This window comes from Phyllostomus hastatus, unplaced genomic scaffold, assembly GCF_019186645.2.
Source record: "Phyllostomus hastatus isolate PE091 unplaced genomic scaffold, TTU_PhHast_1.1 phas_scaffold_46, whole genome shotgun sequence".
NCBI classification, from domain to species: Eukaryota; Metazoa; Chordata; class Mammalia; order Chiroptera; family Phyllostomidae; genus Phyllostomus; species Phyllostomus hastatus.
In genome coordinates, this window is record NW_025334032.1 from 27,550,722 (window position 1) to 27,565,448 (window position 14,727).

Sequence of the window (14,727 nt, forward strand, 5' to 3'; positions counted from 1 at the left end):
TTGGTTTGCAGGCCAGCACTCAATCCCTGAGCCACACCAGCCACGAATTTTTTTTTTTTTAAAGAAGGAAATGCTGCAACATCAGGCAAAAGAGAACATATTGGACAGGGAATTAAGATATGTGGTCCTTTATTCAATTACTATTAATTCAACACCTTCACAGTGCTGAAGATCGTACCCTAAATGGATTGCCAACATCGATTCCTGGGTTTGATCTTGCTACTTGGGATGTGGAGCCCTTACGTGTCTACATTGTGGATGAAAAAAGGGATGCTGTGATAAATCCTAAATTCCTAGCTGAGCAGGTCGGGGTGGGTAGTCAAGCCCCAGGCAGATAACTTTTTAGTAAACGGTTTATCTTTGCTTTAAGCAAGCCCTGCCCATTGTTTCTGTGCATTTTGGAATTTGAAATACCTCTTTCAGGCTCCTCCTTCTAAGACACAACCGTGCTCCAGAGAGCATGAAATCCTGTAATCTAATCCCCACTTTGCTTTCTCCCACCTTCAGGTAACCTTCCTCAGGTCCCCTGCTTAATTTCAAATGCACAAAAGAGATTGCAAAAACTGATATTCTCCGAGCATTTTAGCTCTTGCTTCCTGGCAACTGTCCTCAGTTTTGTCTCAAATAAACTAATAAAAATTCTGTGAAGGTTTGAACGTTTCTTACATGGACAGTATTAAGCTTAATTTTCAAGCCTTATTTACTTGGTAAAATGAAGGTCTGGCCAAAAAATGAGATAACTAAAGTTCTTTCCAGATCTCCCTTTTGTTAACTCATCTTTACCTTCTTGCTTCAGTTTCTCACTTTTGCAGTGAACAAAGGAACGTGGTAGCGGCTACTCACGACGGAATCCTTGCCCACGGAGCAGAAATGTAACCACTCCCCAGAGCTGTTTTCTCAAAGTGCTGCAGAAACCATAACAGATCTGGAGGCGGACAACAATGTGGCACTAATTGTTCGGCTTCTTCCAGATCCGCGGCGGAGGAGGCTGCTTCCTCCACCTCCGGTCACCTCAAGGCAGAACGCGCTCCTCCTTAAGACTTAAGTTTTCCCAGGACTGGGAAGGTAAAAGGGTAAGCGCCTTACCTTGGAAAGACGCTCCGCCCTGGAAGGGGGCGGGGGGGGGCGGACCTGCAAATACTGCCACTGCCAAGAGAAAGGATCCTATTGGCCGGAGGCGGTGACGGACTGGGGGCGGAGTTGCCGTGGGGTATATAAGGGAGGGGGTGTGCACAACCTGTGTCAGTTTCCGAGTCTCCACCGCTTTCTCTCATTGTGGTTTGCGACCTGAGCCGTCTCCCACCAAGGCTTTTCCCTCCCCTGCGGGCGGAGATACTGCCGCCTGAGTTTCCCCACCCTGCTCTGCGGTGCCCCAGATCTTCCCCAACTTCGGGGTTCTTCCTGCATTTCCTCGGTGGTGCTTTGATCCGGGAGACTTTCTGTTTGTTTTCTCCTCTTTCCTCTCTTGCTCCAAAACCGGCCTCGCAGAAGCCCCTCACCTCGAAGGGCGTTCCACTTCGCGAGAAAAGCGGCTGCCGCGGAGTGCACCGGCCCCTCCTGCGGACCAGCGAGCCGGTGCGCCCACCTGCCTGCCTCTTCCGCCGCCTGCGTTCGTTCGCCCTAGGAAGCCAGCCGCGAGTTCATTGATGCACCCATTCCAGTGGTGTAACGGTGAGCCTCCGGGGCGGGAGGGCCCTGGGCTGGCCGGGGACGAGGAGGGGGGCGCGAGACTTAAGATCCGGCAGAGGCTCGTTCTCTCTCTCGAGCTAAGTTTCTCTTGAAACGGGGCGGGTGAGAAGGCATCTTGGCGCCCAACTCTTCTGCACAGCGCGGAATTTGAAAAAAAAAAAAAAATTCCAGGTTTAATTCGAGGGCCGGGAAGAGTCTCTGGACGTGCGGTGGGCAGGGGGTGTGGGAGCCGAGGAGTTCACGGCCTTTGTGTGGCGGCCTCGCTCCTCTACCCCTTCCCCTGTCTTTGTGCGGTTCTAACTCTGTTCTTTGTTGTGGTTATCCGAGGAGAATTAAATCCGCGCTCGGGCTAGGAGCTCCTAGAGGGAGCTCAAGTTCCCGTCCTGAAACTTTGCAGGCTATTTTAAATATGCATACAATGTAGCGTGCGGGACGGGCCCAGAGGTGGCTTCCTCTGTGTCTTTGTTGGCTTCGCACCCGCTGCTATGGCGCTTTGTGCCTACGGAGGACGTGGGATTCAAGAGCGTGGCCTTTTTGAATTGATAAAGTCCTGCAGATAGCTCGGCGCTCGGCTACTCTTGGGGGCAGGCTAGCTTGGAGGGATCTATGCTCTCTGTTCCCAAGGCCCGACTGTGATACTAGCTCCCGAGCCTCCGTGGTGGAGCGGCACCTCAAGACCCAACCACTCCTCCGACCCCAGTCACTACCCCTCCCCCCTCCCGTTTGGGTACTGCTAAATTATCTCACCTGAGGCTTTTTGTGCTTCAGGTGATAACGGGTTGGGCTGGGGCCTGATTCCTCATCCAAACTACTGAACTGAGGGCCTCTCTGGGCTGTCAGTTGCAAACCTTAGATACTAATACTCTCCAATGGCCCTCGCGTGCTGGCCGCAGAGCTCTAGCTCTGTAGAGTCGGAGTGGGGAAACAGCTAGCCTTATCTCTGAGGGCGGGGAGCCGGTTAGTTAGGAAAAACTCCTTCTTGAGAGCAGACTCCTGCCAGACCTTGGATTAATTATTTCAAGAGGCTTGTGTTTTAAGGCAAGGTTTGGGCAGCATGTGTAAAGAGTGTCCTCCACCCCCCTCTTCCTCTTGGTAGTAGTATGTAATTTCCTGAAAATGAACCAAGATGGCATAGAGGGAGAGGGGGTGGAAGGTGGGGGCGAGGCAGGACAGTGCATCCCAGCATCTGGGAAAGATGCCCGTTGGCTGGAAAGGAGAGGCATTTCCCAGATTCCCTGGTCTTTCTTGGCCAGACCTCCTCCTGACGTCATTCCCACTCCCAGCCCACAGATGCAGAAGGAACATTCTGATGTCAGAGCTCTCGTAGGTCGGCTGGGACAATGAAACGGAGACTTCAGGAAAAGAGCCCAGGGGTTGTCGGTCACACTGGCCTTTCTTGGGCAGCCCTCTTTCATAAGAGATTTTTAGACCAGCAGAGGACAAGCTGCTTTATCTGTTCACTTCTGCAAAGTGGCTGAGAGATTCTGTTTTCTGACTCCAGTGAGGAAGCAATCCCTCTCCTCACCCTTTTATGAAAAATATCTGGAGCCCCTCTTCCCCGAGGGTTGGTATTCCGTCCTTCTAACTTTTTAGAGGAAAAACTTCCCCACCATCATATTTTCCATTTCTTTTTCATTGTAATACAAGCAGACGGACCATCTCTTTGGCTATGAAGCTCTTCTCACCTAGGCCTCTATCACAGAGTCCTAGGCTCAGTGACTCCATCCTGGATAATCAGACAAGATAAGATGGTCAAGATAAACTGGTGGGAAGAGTGCGCAGGCCCAAGTGCCTACAGAGGGCATACACACACCATCTACAATAGCTACTGTCACCCCTCTGCAGCTCCCCAGAATAGGAAACCAAATGAGTTTCTTTGGGACCCAAACGATACCAGGATCCACCCCATACAAAAATGCATGGAGCACCAAGACAGATTGGGAGTTAGAGTCTCTTATAGCATCAGATATTGCTGGTGGGGGTTGTGGAGATGCCCCTGGTAGGCAGGAAGGCTTTGCTGGCATCGAGGACCCAGTTTCCTGGAATGGGGGTCCTAAGGCCCTTTTCCAGAGTGGACTGAGTCCACCATGATGTATTTATGAGAATTGGATTTCCTTTGGGCCACAGAGAGCAAGTGTTTGAGTGGATGGTGGAAGAGTGTTGAAGACTCTCTAACCCCTGCCGGAGCCTAGAAGCAAGAGCTTCCTTTGGGGCATAGCAACCTTTCGTAGCTAATTATTTAATTGTTTTCAGCTTAATCAAAACCTCTTTCAGGACAAGAATTACTTCTTTTACTTTTTGTTTCCCCACACTGTGTAGGTCAATGCATAAATCAGGTCCTCGACAATACTCGTTGATTGACTGGTCATCCATTAGCTGAGGGCACTTTCTGGGCAATTTTCCCAAACGTCAGTCTACTTCCTTTGGAGTGTGAGCTTTTGCCAAGGGTACCAGGTTTTGAGAAAATTGGGCCCATTTATCTGTTAACTAGTTATTGAGAACAAGCCAAGCACTAGACTAGGCACTGGAGAATATCCAAATTGCTGTCCCCAGACCTAGGAGCATTCAGGTTGATAGGACTCTCATCTCCGATTTTAGGATTATAGTTGCACCTCTATTGTGGTGCCTCAATTTATATGGTGACAGCTTTTATGTCTGTCTTCTTCCCTAGAAGGCAAGACCATCTAGTCGTTCTTTGATTTTATCTTCAGGGTCTATCATGGTACTTGTCATATAATCAATGCTTAATGTATGTTTGAGTTAAGGTGACATGAGGAGCAGCAGGGCAATGGAAGACAATTACTGAGTATGCAAGAGCCAGAACATGCAATAGAGCTGTGAATGCATAGAATTCTGGGAGGAGAGGGGTCACTGGAATATTACAAAGACCAGGCTCAGTGCACGTCAGGAAGGAAGGGGGTTTCGGGCAGGGAGAGGTAAACGAACACAGATATGGAGGCATGAGTACAAAGTCAGGCAAGAAATAATGAGGAGACTGGCCCACAGGCAAGAAATAATGAGGGTGGTGCTGGAGGACATTGGCTGGGGAGGTTGAGAGTGCATACATGTTTAGGAAGACTTGAAGCCAGTCATGAGTTGGGGAAATACATGACAGAAACTGAGTAGGAGGATTGACAGACATATGTGGGCTAAATTAGAGGAGGGACTAGACATCCATTAGGTGTCTGGAATAGTGACTTGAAATAGAATCGGGCCTAAAATCTGTTGGGAATAGGATCTTGGCAATAGAACTGGCCACAAAATACGGAAAGAGGTTTGGAGGGAGGCTCATTTTATGGCCACTAGATCGATCTAGGGGAGGAAGAGCTATGAGAAGTATGACATCAACAATGACTCCATCGTTCAAGCCAGGCTTCTGCTGAGTTGTGGTGCGACAGGTAATTATAACGTAGAATTCTGAAGCATATTTTAATGGGTTCTGGCTTCTCACCAAGATGTCAGAAAAGCTCTGAAAACCCATGTTGGAGGCTTGAGTACGGAGGCCTTTGGAGCCTTTGTTAACTGTTGGACTACAGACAGTTTAATGAGTGAGTCTTTAAGATTAAACTGGTATCACGGAATGTGCTTGGGATGTAGCAGGTATATGGTAAATTCCAGTCTACTTGTCTCACCACTTTCCGAAACACAAGAAGTTTATGCTTGCCTTTTGGATCACTGTGGTACTCTTGCCTGCAAGCAGTAATAAACAATTGGCTTATTGCTTATGTTCCATCTTTTTTTTTTCCTTATGGTTAAACATTACGGAATATTTACTCACTGTCAGAACCAGTTGTCCCAAGAGAGTGGCTCCAGGATTAGTTCGTCTAGCAACTCACTGACAGATTCTTTCCTCTTTCCCTGTTCCCTCCGCCGCAGGCTTCATAAAGAACTGCTCTCTTTCCAGCTGTAACGGCTGCCACCACTACAGGTGTTTTGAGCAGGCAGGACAAAATAAAGAGAAAAAGCTTTCCTTTTCCAGCAAACATTCTCTTTTCTTCAAAGGCCAGAACCCTGTCACACACCTACCTCAACACCAAACCCTGTGTGATTGGTGGGCCAATCAGGATTTACCCTTAAAGTCATGTGAGAAAAGGGCAAGCATCTAGTGGCTAGCCAGTGTTTCCCACGCCAAATGCACAAGAATCTTTGAGGACCTTGTCAACATGTAGATTCTGATTCACTGCTTCTGGGGTGGGCCTAATACTCTGCTTTTCACATAAGCTCCAGGGAATATCAGTGCTATTGTGAAACTGTACAGTGAGGCTTTGAGTAGAAAGGGAGACAGTGGCCAACCAGTAGAAGGAAGCTGCAAGTCTCCACCCCCACTTTCTGGAACGCTGGCCTTGGAATGGATAATTTCTATTCTGGTCCTATTGCAGCTTGTGTCCTGGAGCAGGTGGCTTAATAATGACAAATGACCTTTGCAATTCCACTTTGCAATTTACAAAGCATGTTTCTTAATACATTTTTAGTCCTCTCTGTATTTTCCTTGTTTTCGTATAAGCTTAGAGGAGTAACTTGGTAAAGGTCACATTGCTAGGAAGAGATGGAGTTGGAACCCAGATACACAGGTTCTTCTTTCTTTTTTAAGATTGTATTTATTTATTTATTTATTTATTTTTTTTTGAGAAAGGGGAAGGGAGGGAGAAAGAGAGGGAGAGAAACATTGATTGGTTTCCTCCCACGCTTGCCCCAACCAGGAACCAGTCCACAACCCAGGCCTGTGCCTTGCCCCAGAATCAAACTGGTGGCCCCTCGCTTTGCTGGAAGGCATCCAACCAACTGAGCCACACCAGTCAGGGCTAAGGTTCTTCATTTTGCTACTGCACCATGTGGGCTCTGCCTGATGGAAGTATTTCCATTTTCTGCTTGTTGCCTGAAGCCTTGATTTCCTACATGGGGTTGCTGTTTTAAGTGCTGTATGCAGTAGTCTGTTTCACAGATTGGTTAACTTACCCACGATCACATAGCTAATAGATATTAGAGCTAGGATATAAACTTATGCGCCTGAATCAGAGATTTAGAGCCCAGAGCCTGCTAGTTTTCCCTCCATTTTTGCTGACACAGAGTACCAGTGGTACATTTCCGACTTTAATATTATGTTTCTTCCCATTTCTCTGCAGGGTGTTTCTGCGGCTTGGGACTGGTTAGTACTAACAAGTCCTGCTCAATGCCACCCATCAGTTTCCAAGACCTTCCTCTCAACATCTACATGGTCATCTTTGGCACAGGCATCTTTGTCTTCATGCTCAGCCTCATCTTCTGCTGTTATTTCATCAGGTGGGTGCCTCCCTGGAATGGGGAAGCCAGGAGGGGGAGGTCAGGGGTGGGGTAGGTGGGGCGAATCTCCCCCAGCTGGTGCCCCTGCTTTGAAGGCAGGGCCTAGCTAGTCCTTTACTGGGCCCCTGAGGCCTGATGTTTCTATTTACATCACCCTATCAAGTTGTCTTCCCAGAACATATAAGGTCACCAGGGGTAGGCCTGCCTCCTGCCTCTTGGCTACTTGTGCTAAGGTTGCCTAGAATTACTGTCTGACCAAGTCATGTCATTGATGGTCCCTCACCTGCCTCTCTATTCCCCACTCACACCCTCTTGGTAGCTGGGGATAAGTAGGCCTGCGTTACTCCAGTGGCGTGTACCTCTGGGCCCCTGGGAATTCCTGTTGTCAACCCATCAGACGCTAATATTAGCAGGCTGATGTCTGGAGAGCTGCTTGTTTATTCTGCCTTGGAAGCTCTTATTTTTGCGAGTGAAAAAACTTACAAACCTTACTTACTGCATAGGGACCCACAGAAGGAACTGGAACTTCTCCAGGAACTGTTTCTTCTCCAGTTGATAAGACATGGGAACTGGTGGCTATTTCCCACCAAAACATTTGGGGCATAACTAAAATGTACACTGGAAATTAAAGTAGTGTTCCTGACCCCAGAGCACACTTTTGGGATTAACAGTTCTTCATTGTATGTTGGGGAGTACAAAGCACCTCTGACCAGCAGAACATGCTAGTGGGCCTTGGAGCCATGTGGTAACTGACCCCTCTCCCCGACCCCAGCCCCCATGCCCATATTACCAGATGCCTGAGTAGACATCAGCTGGGGTCTAGGCCGGTGTCTGATCAGACCATTTAAGGAGGTTGAGTTAAGATGGAGGAAGGGCGCTCTGGTTCCCCACCGAGATGCTCTAGGGAGCTGACTCACCTGAGGGAGGCTAGAGAGAGCACTAGTTCCTATTCTGAAGCTGGAAGAGCTCCCTCTAAGAAGAGGAAGTGCCCTTGGGCCCTGGTGCCCCCCCCCCGGCCCCCCCTTTCAGTTCTTTCTCAGAACTTTAAAAAGTCCCTAGGCCTAGAGTTTGCCACTTAAGCCACTAGCTTCTATAAAGACTTATTTTCCCCTCCTGTACAACTGAGTCTGACGTTTGCATCTAATTAGGTGTGAGTGAGTGTAGGTTTCTGGTAATCTCCCCACTACCTCAACTTTCCCCAAGCCCAAGTTTTATTCCTCAAATTCTTTCCTCCTCCTGACTATCATCTACCTGCATCTCCTCATATCAAGCAACTTATGCTGCTCCCGGAGACTGAAGATGGAGACATTTCAAATAGCAAAGATCCGTGTGCAATGTTAGTAGGGGTCTGTAGAACCAACTCTATCTGGTTCCTTCACACATGCCCAGATGCAAACACGACCACGTGAAGAAATCCTAGAAAATTACTCTGGGCCCATAAGTGGGTGACCAGGTTTCATTTCCTGATTCTGCCATCAGGTGCCATCTGTGTGTCAGGCATCATGGATAACATTTTATAAAATATTTAGCTCACTGAAGTCTGCGGAACATCTCTCCAGTTGAGGTATTAGCCCACTTTGTAAGTGAGGAAGTTCATTCACAGGCAGCTAAGAACTTGTCCAAGGCCATATATAGAGGAATGTATAGAGATGGGCTAGTCTGGTGGCAATTAACTAGAGTCTTTCAGATTCCGTATGTTTGCCTCTATATGTCTGATTCTTATACCTTGAATGGGAAGTGAAGAGGCAGCTGTGACATCTGTGGCCACTCCCTTACAGCTAGAGATTGGGTTCCTGCAGAAGGACAGGCTGAGAATCTGGGTATGGCTGATTAATTTTTGTTTGGCTGGACTGAAAGAACAGAGCATCGAAACCGCATGAGACCAAAAGCTTTTCCCGCTGTGGGGCTGCTCGGCACCACCTGTCCCTCCTGCAGTAATCTGCCCCTTCACCACTGTGTTGTCCGCTCTGCAGCCCGCCCGGAGCCTGTTGAGCCTGCAGTTTCATGGTTCCAGAGGCTCACTGGTGTGTGGCAGCCTGTGGGTGTCTATATATAGAAAGACACACAAGCACAGAAGCCACTTCCTCTCCCTGCTTCTCGGTTTCCTCCTTAGCCAAAATAGGCCCATGCCCCCCGCTCCCAACCTGGTGAGCTCATTGGCCAGGGCCAGCCTCCACTCCCAGCTCCCCCTCGCTCGTTCTCCCCCACAGCCCCAAAGGGCTGACTTCTGCCCTACACAGGATGGAGGGGCCAGTGAAGTACAAATAGGCAGGAAAGGAACAATTATTTTCAGGACTTGGCTGCATTGTTTGTTCCAAAAGGAAAAAGACGCAATGGGAGAGCCCACGGGCCGTGGCTAGAAATGGTGTCATTGAGATCAGGGTATTTTTAGCAGCTTTGCTCACCCAACAGCTGAGAAGGCCACCTGTCCAAAGTTGTTGGCACTATATTCCCTGCTGGGATGGCCCAAGGTCTTTGTTTTTTGCTTTGCTTCCCTTGCAACCTTTGTGGCCTGATTTCATCACAATCTGCGCCTTCCTAGTCCACCAGTCTACATGCAGGGAGAAGGTGCAGCTCCATAAGTCTACATGTGGGGAGAAGGTATGGCCTCATCAATCTACATGCAGAGAGAAGGTGCAGCTCTAAAGCCCTCCAACGTTCTGATGAGCATCCTAGGCTCTGAGAGTCAGGCGTCCAGAGTCTCCTTTGAATAAGACCATTCAAAGGAGACAGCAGCCAGAAGGAAGGAGGGTGCCCCAGGCATCCTGCAGTATAGCACTGCACACTGCATAATAGCCACGTTGCAGCTGAGGATCATAGGACATGCAGCATCCCCCCATTCTCTGAGATAAGAAGAAGCAGGTTCCTCACTGCTTCCTTATTTACTCTGCACATGCCTGGTAAGAGTGACATGTCTCCCTCAGAAGGTGGCTATAAGCACTGCCTAAGCATTTCTTCCTTCCCCAGCTTCACTCAATGTCAGTGGGGTAATAGTTCACATGAGTTTTGGACACGTCCTTCTTGACCCTCTCACTTGGGAGTGGGGGGCAGGAATGCGTGTGAATATATGAAAGCGCAAAGTGAAGGATGGGACAGTGGGGGCCCTGGTTAGGCCTCCAGCCCAACCCTCCACTGACCGGAAACCCTCCAAAGAAGAAAGAGGAAGGGGGCATCGTGTGGTGCCCCAGGCCGAGACCCTGTGGCAGGAGTCACTCGGACGAGTTCCCAAGAGGCTCCAGGCATGTGCGTCCTGGCCAGCACCCCCCTGACTAGGGTGTGTGCACCCAGTTGGTGAAACAGGCCACATTTTGTGTTGAAAGAGCTAGGGGCTGTGTGACCAGAGAGACTTGGGTTCAAATCCAGACACAACCGCCAACCACCTCTGAAGTTTAGGCAAGTCAGCTAATGTCTCTGGACTTCATTACTTCCTCATTTGTGAAAAGGACAGCATCTCCTAAAGTTGTCTGAAGTCTCTGAGCACGTATTTGAACCTGTTAGTGCATGGATCGGTGCATAGCAAGTCCTCCGTAATGACTGTGCTGTTGCCTTTAGTTACAGCATGCCAGGCTTTGGCTATTGAGAGTTGGGCTGCGTGCAGGCCACCAGCTAGAAACGAAAAGGAGAGAACAAAGAAGGGCTCTCCTGTGTTTTCTTGGCACTGTGAGGGGAGAGTGTGCTTTGGTTCCAAAATACTTGTGTTCTCCGGGTCAGAGACTTCATTTACCCCGCATTCTTAAAAGGGCTTCATGGAAAAAGCCCTTTTAAGAGTATCTAACTTCTTCTGCATACTCAGCAAGCAGTTGTTGATCTATATACTTTGGGAGCCTATAGGAATTTCCCCCCTGGGAATTGGCAGGGAGAGTGAAGGGCTTAATCGGGGTGCTCTGCCAGACAATCCCCCAATCTGCGGGGCCTGGCAGTAAATTCTGTGGCTGTTGAACCTGAGTCCTTAATTGACTCTGGGTGACCTGCATAGGTCCGGACCATACCCTAGGGCCTCTATAGGATGAGGTACCCCCTTGGGGAACACCCCTCTCCACCCCCAGAAGAGTGTCAAGCAGCCAACCCACCTTTCCTACTTTGAATGACTTTGTTTGTGCAAGACGTAGTGATCGCTTCTCTCCCCTTCATTTCCCCAGCAAACTGCGGAACCAGGCACAGAGTGAACGATATGGATATAAGGAGGTAAAGCACCACATCTTTTTCTGAGACGTACTACTTGTCCTGCTAGAGACAGGAAAGGAGAAGAAGCTTGCGTTGCCCTGGCCAGGAATTCCCCTCAGCTTCCCCTCTGGCCCTCTCTGAGGATAACTCCTTTCACTGCCCTTGGGTCTGGTTGGCCCGGGTAGTGCCCAGAGCCCTCCCCTTTATGAGAAGAAGGGAGGGAGAGGGGGGCGATCCTGTGCAGAGCTGGAGACTTCCTTCATTGGTTGATACTACCTGGCCCCTGTGGTTGGTTTCTTCTGACACCACACCTCCTCTTTTCTTCCCAGGTGGTGCTTAAAGGTGATGCCAAGAAGTTACAATTATATGGGGTGAGTGTACTGGGACAGCGTGTGGGAGGGCCCTGGGGGCTAAAGCAAATGGCGCCTTCTCCAGCTTTCAGCCAGGACCCTTTCAGGGACCTTTGTAGTCCCTGCCTTGATATCTACTTGGGCCAAATAAAAGTCACTTGTCCCAGCATGTCATTGACATACGGAATTCATCACGTCTGGAACCAGTGCGGGCAGACAACAAAGGGGGCACGAAAGGGCTTGGATACATGGTGACACGTGGCCCCAGGAAGCCTGCTAGGCATGATCTCCAAGGGGAGGATGGTCACACCACTCCGTGCCACACTGCAGCCACCTTTCCTATGTTCAGATCCTGTGTCTCCGTTTTTCACTAAAGAGAGGAAGGCCCTTGGCACCCTTGTATATACACACTCTGTCCTAGCAGATTATGGGTCTGACTAGGATGTGGATTCCTGTGGTTCTTTGTCCCCCACCAGCACTTCACCGCCCACCAGTTCCTTAGGTTCCTCTCATCACTGACTCTTTAGGAATAGGCCATTCCTATTTTTTTCCCACCTGTGCCTTTAAGATTACCTAACGCCTTTCTTAGGCTTCCTTCCCTGACCACAGACACTCCATGGTGCATTTGTGGTTGTCTGGAGTAAGCAGGATCGTAGACATCTCCAGACACAAGACTACCTAGAAATGGCTGCATTTTGTTTCTGTGTTTGATAGGTGTTATATTACATCACAGCAAGTTCAGATGTTTCCTAAGCCTTCCTCTGGAAGGGTGACTCAGTTGAGACTGAGGGTGTTAATATATAGGGATGTAAGACTAGACTTAAAGAAAGAAAGTAACTGACCACAAACACCATACCCTCTAGTTATTGGCACATGTACCCTTGCCAAATGTCCTAGGCTAGAACAGACTAAAAACTCTTTCTTTTGCAACAGCACTGCCCAAAGGAAACTTCTGTGATTATAGAAATATTCTATGTCTGCTCTGTCCAGTGTGGGGCCTGCTAGCCATTCTGTGGCCATTGTACATTTGAAATGTGGCCAGTACAACTGAGGAACTAAATTTCAAATTTCATCTTATTAAATGACTTTAAATTTAAGCTCTGGCTGGCATAGCTCAGTGTGTTGAGTGCCAGCCTGTGAACCAAAAGATCACTGGTTCAATTCCTGTTCAGGGCACATGCCTGAACTGTGGCCATGTCCCCAGTTGGGGGTGCATGAGAGGCAACAGATTGTTTCTCTCGCACATTGATGTTTCTCTCCCTCTCTTTCTCCCTCTCCTCTGTCTCTAAAAGTAAATAAGATCTTTAAAAAGAAATCAGGAGATTTAAAATCAATTAACTAATTAATAAACATAGTCACATGGTTAATGGCTATCATACTGTCATATTTTAATAAAATGTGACTAATGTGTCTCCAGACGAAAAGGAAATTGCTAGAACTTAGTTTTCTTGGATGGGGTCGAGATAATACGTGTTCAGGATGGGTGATGGGGGCTCCGGCCCTTTCTCCTCTCATGCTTCCCCCTTTCTTTCCACAGCAGACCTGTGCAGTCTGTCTGGAAGACTTCAAGGGGAAGGATGAGTTAGGTGTGCTCCCGTGCCAACATGCTTTTCATCGGAAGTAAGTGTCCACAGTGCACACGTGTGTGCGGAGGTGCCTTGTAAAAGCAATAAGCAGAAAGCATCTTCTAGAACAAACCTCCAGTCCTTCCCCTTCCCATCTCCCCCTTGTCAGTGATGTCCTATACCCTATCTAGACAGCCACAAGCTGGAGGGGTTAGATTGGGGCACTGGGTCTTGCTCTGAGAAGCAGCGGGGCTCTATGAATGAATGCCCGCCAGAGCAGGCTGGGTATCTCGGGTCTTCTTTTGCCCACAGGTGTCTGGTGAAGTGGCTGGAAGTGCGCTGTGTCTGCCCTATGTGTAACAAGCCCATCGCTGGTCCCTCAGAGGCCACGCAGAGCATCGGGATCCTGTTGGATGAGCTGGTGTGAGTGCTGCCTTTATGTCAAGGCCTGGAGAAGACCTCTTGCCTCATGGATGCCTGGTCCCTCTGCGTAGCTTCATTGAACAAGACTGTTGGGTGGTTATGGTTGTGCTTCCCTGAAGAGCAGGGCTGGTCTCCCGCCAGCAGGGGGAGACCAGATTTGCCCCGCACTCCTGCCTCCCGAAGTCTTACTTCCCTGCTACTCAGTACTGAAAGCATCGCCCATCGAGACCAGTGTATCCTGTTACTGGATGATTTACCTGCCTTGTCTCTGCTCTGGGGAAAGAAATCCACCCCTGTCTGGCCAATAGTGTGGGAGCACACAGAGAGATAGAGGCTGTGTGCCCCACAAAGCCCTAGAAGAAGGGATGAGGTGGTTTCTGTCTTCCCTGCCTCCCCACTCCTTCCATAGGAAGGTTAAAAGGGAAGGAAGGAAGAAAAGATCAAGCAAACAAGTGCCTCCAGTGGAAGTAAGGAGGCTCTGTAGGAAATTAGGAAGAGCAGGGACATGTAAAACTAAGTCAATGTTTACATGGGACCTATGGAAACAAAGGCTGGCTGGCCGGCCTGCTGGCTACAGGGTAATGGAGGGCCAGTCCCCTCCCCCTGCTAGGATCTGAGGTGCTATCCATTCACTCTCTCCCTTTGTCAATCTCAGAGCTTCCTATTCCTTGTTGGCGTCTGGGTGCCCCTGCCAGAGGAAGGGCTTGTTCTACACTCAAATGGATTTCCAGGGGCTTTTTCTAAAGGAGCAAAAGGGGCCTGGGGATGGGGGTGTCTGGAGGTTGAGTTAGCAACAGACACCTTCTTCCCCTTTGTAAATAGTATTTTTATACTTCATCCCCGCCATCTCGGGATTTATATAGGGAATGGAGGGGGTGGGGGTTTCCGTTCCTCCCCAGAGTGGGTGAGGGTGGGAGACGGTATGTATTTAAAGAAAATTAAATTTAATAACAAGTTTCTCTAACATTTTGCCTGTGGTTGTGGCCTGCATCTGTTGGCTCTTTTCCACCAGCACGAAGTTCTGTCACTGCGTCTACTCACTTTCCCACATTCAAATCAAGCACACGAGCACAGTTTCCTGACCTTTAAACAGGATTGGTAAGAGAGTATTGCCTGTGCAAATGTAGGTTAGGGCTAATGTCAATGTACTTTCATATCTGACTCAGTCAGGTTCATTCACTGGACTTCTAGAATTTTTTTTTTTAAATCTTCACCCAAGGACGTGATCATGGATTTTAAAAAGAGAGGGAGGGAAG

General features: G+C 49.0%; 1 protein-coding gene across 2 annotated transcripts; it reads left to right on the forward strand.

Moving 5' to 3' along the window:
• Nucleotides 1-1,220: 1,220 nt before the first annotated feature.
• RNF122 (ring finger protein 122) lies at nucleotides 1,221-14,424 on the forward strand. 2 transcript variants are annotated; one of them, XM_045821456.1, is made up of 6 exons: nucleotides 1,221-1,671; nucleotides 6,813-6,969; nucleotides 11,109-11,154; nucleotides 11,463-11,504; nucleotides 13,024-13,103; nucleotides 13,361-14,424. In XM_045821456.1, the coding sequence occupies exons 1-6, from the start codon at nucleotides 1,647-1,649 to the stop codon at nucleotides 13,473-13,475; spliced, it is 465 nt and encodes a 154-aa protein (XP_045677412.1). In that variant the 5' UTR covers nucleotides 1,221-1,646; the 3' UTR covers nucleotides 13,476-14,424. The 2 variants fall into 2 exon arrangements, with proteins under 2 accessions (XP_045677412.1, XP_045677411.1); XM_045821455.1 differs by having other exon boundaries at nucleotides 1,224-1,671; nucleotides 13,021-13,103.
• Nucleotides 14,425-14,727: the final 303 nt, after the last annotated feature.

Coding starts and splice junctions, on each gene's coding strand:
- RNF122 (XM_045821455.1), top strand. CDS start 1,647: ATGCACCCATTCCAGTGGTGTAACG. Junction 6,970..11,108: donor TTCTGCTGTTATTTCATCAG/GTGGGTGCCTCC, acceptor TCATTTCCCCAG/CAAACTGCGGAACCAGGCAC. Junction 11,155..11,462: donor AACGATATGGATATAAGGAG/GTAAAGCACCAC, acceptor TTTTCTTCCCAG/GTGGTGCTTAAAGGTGATGC.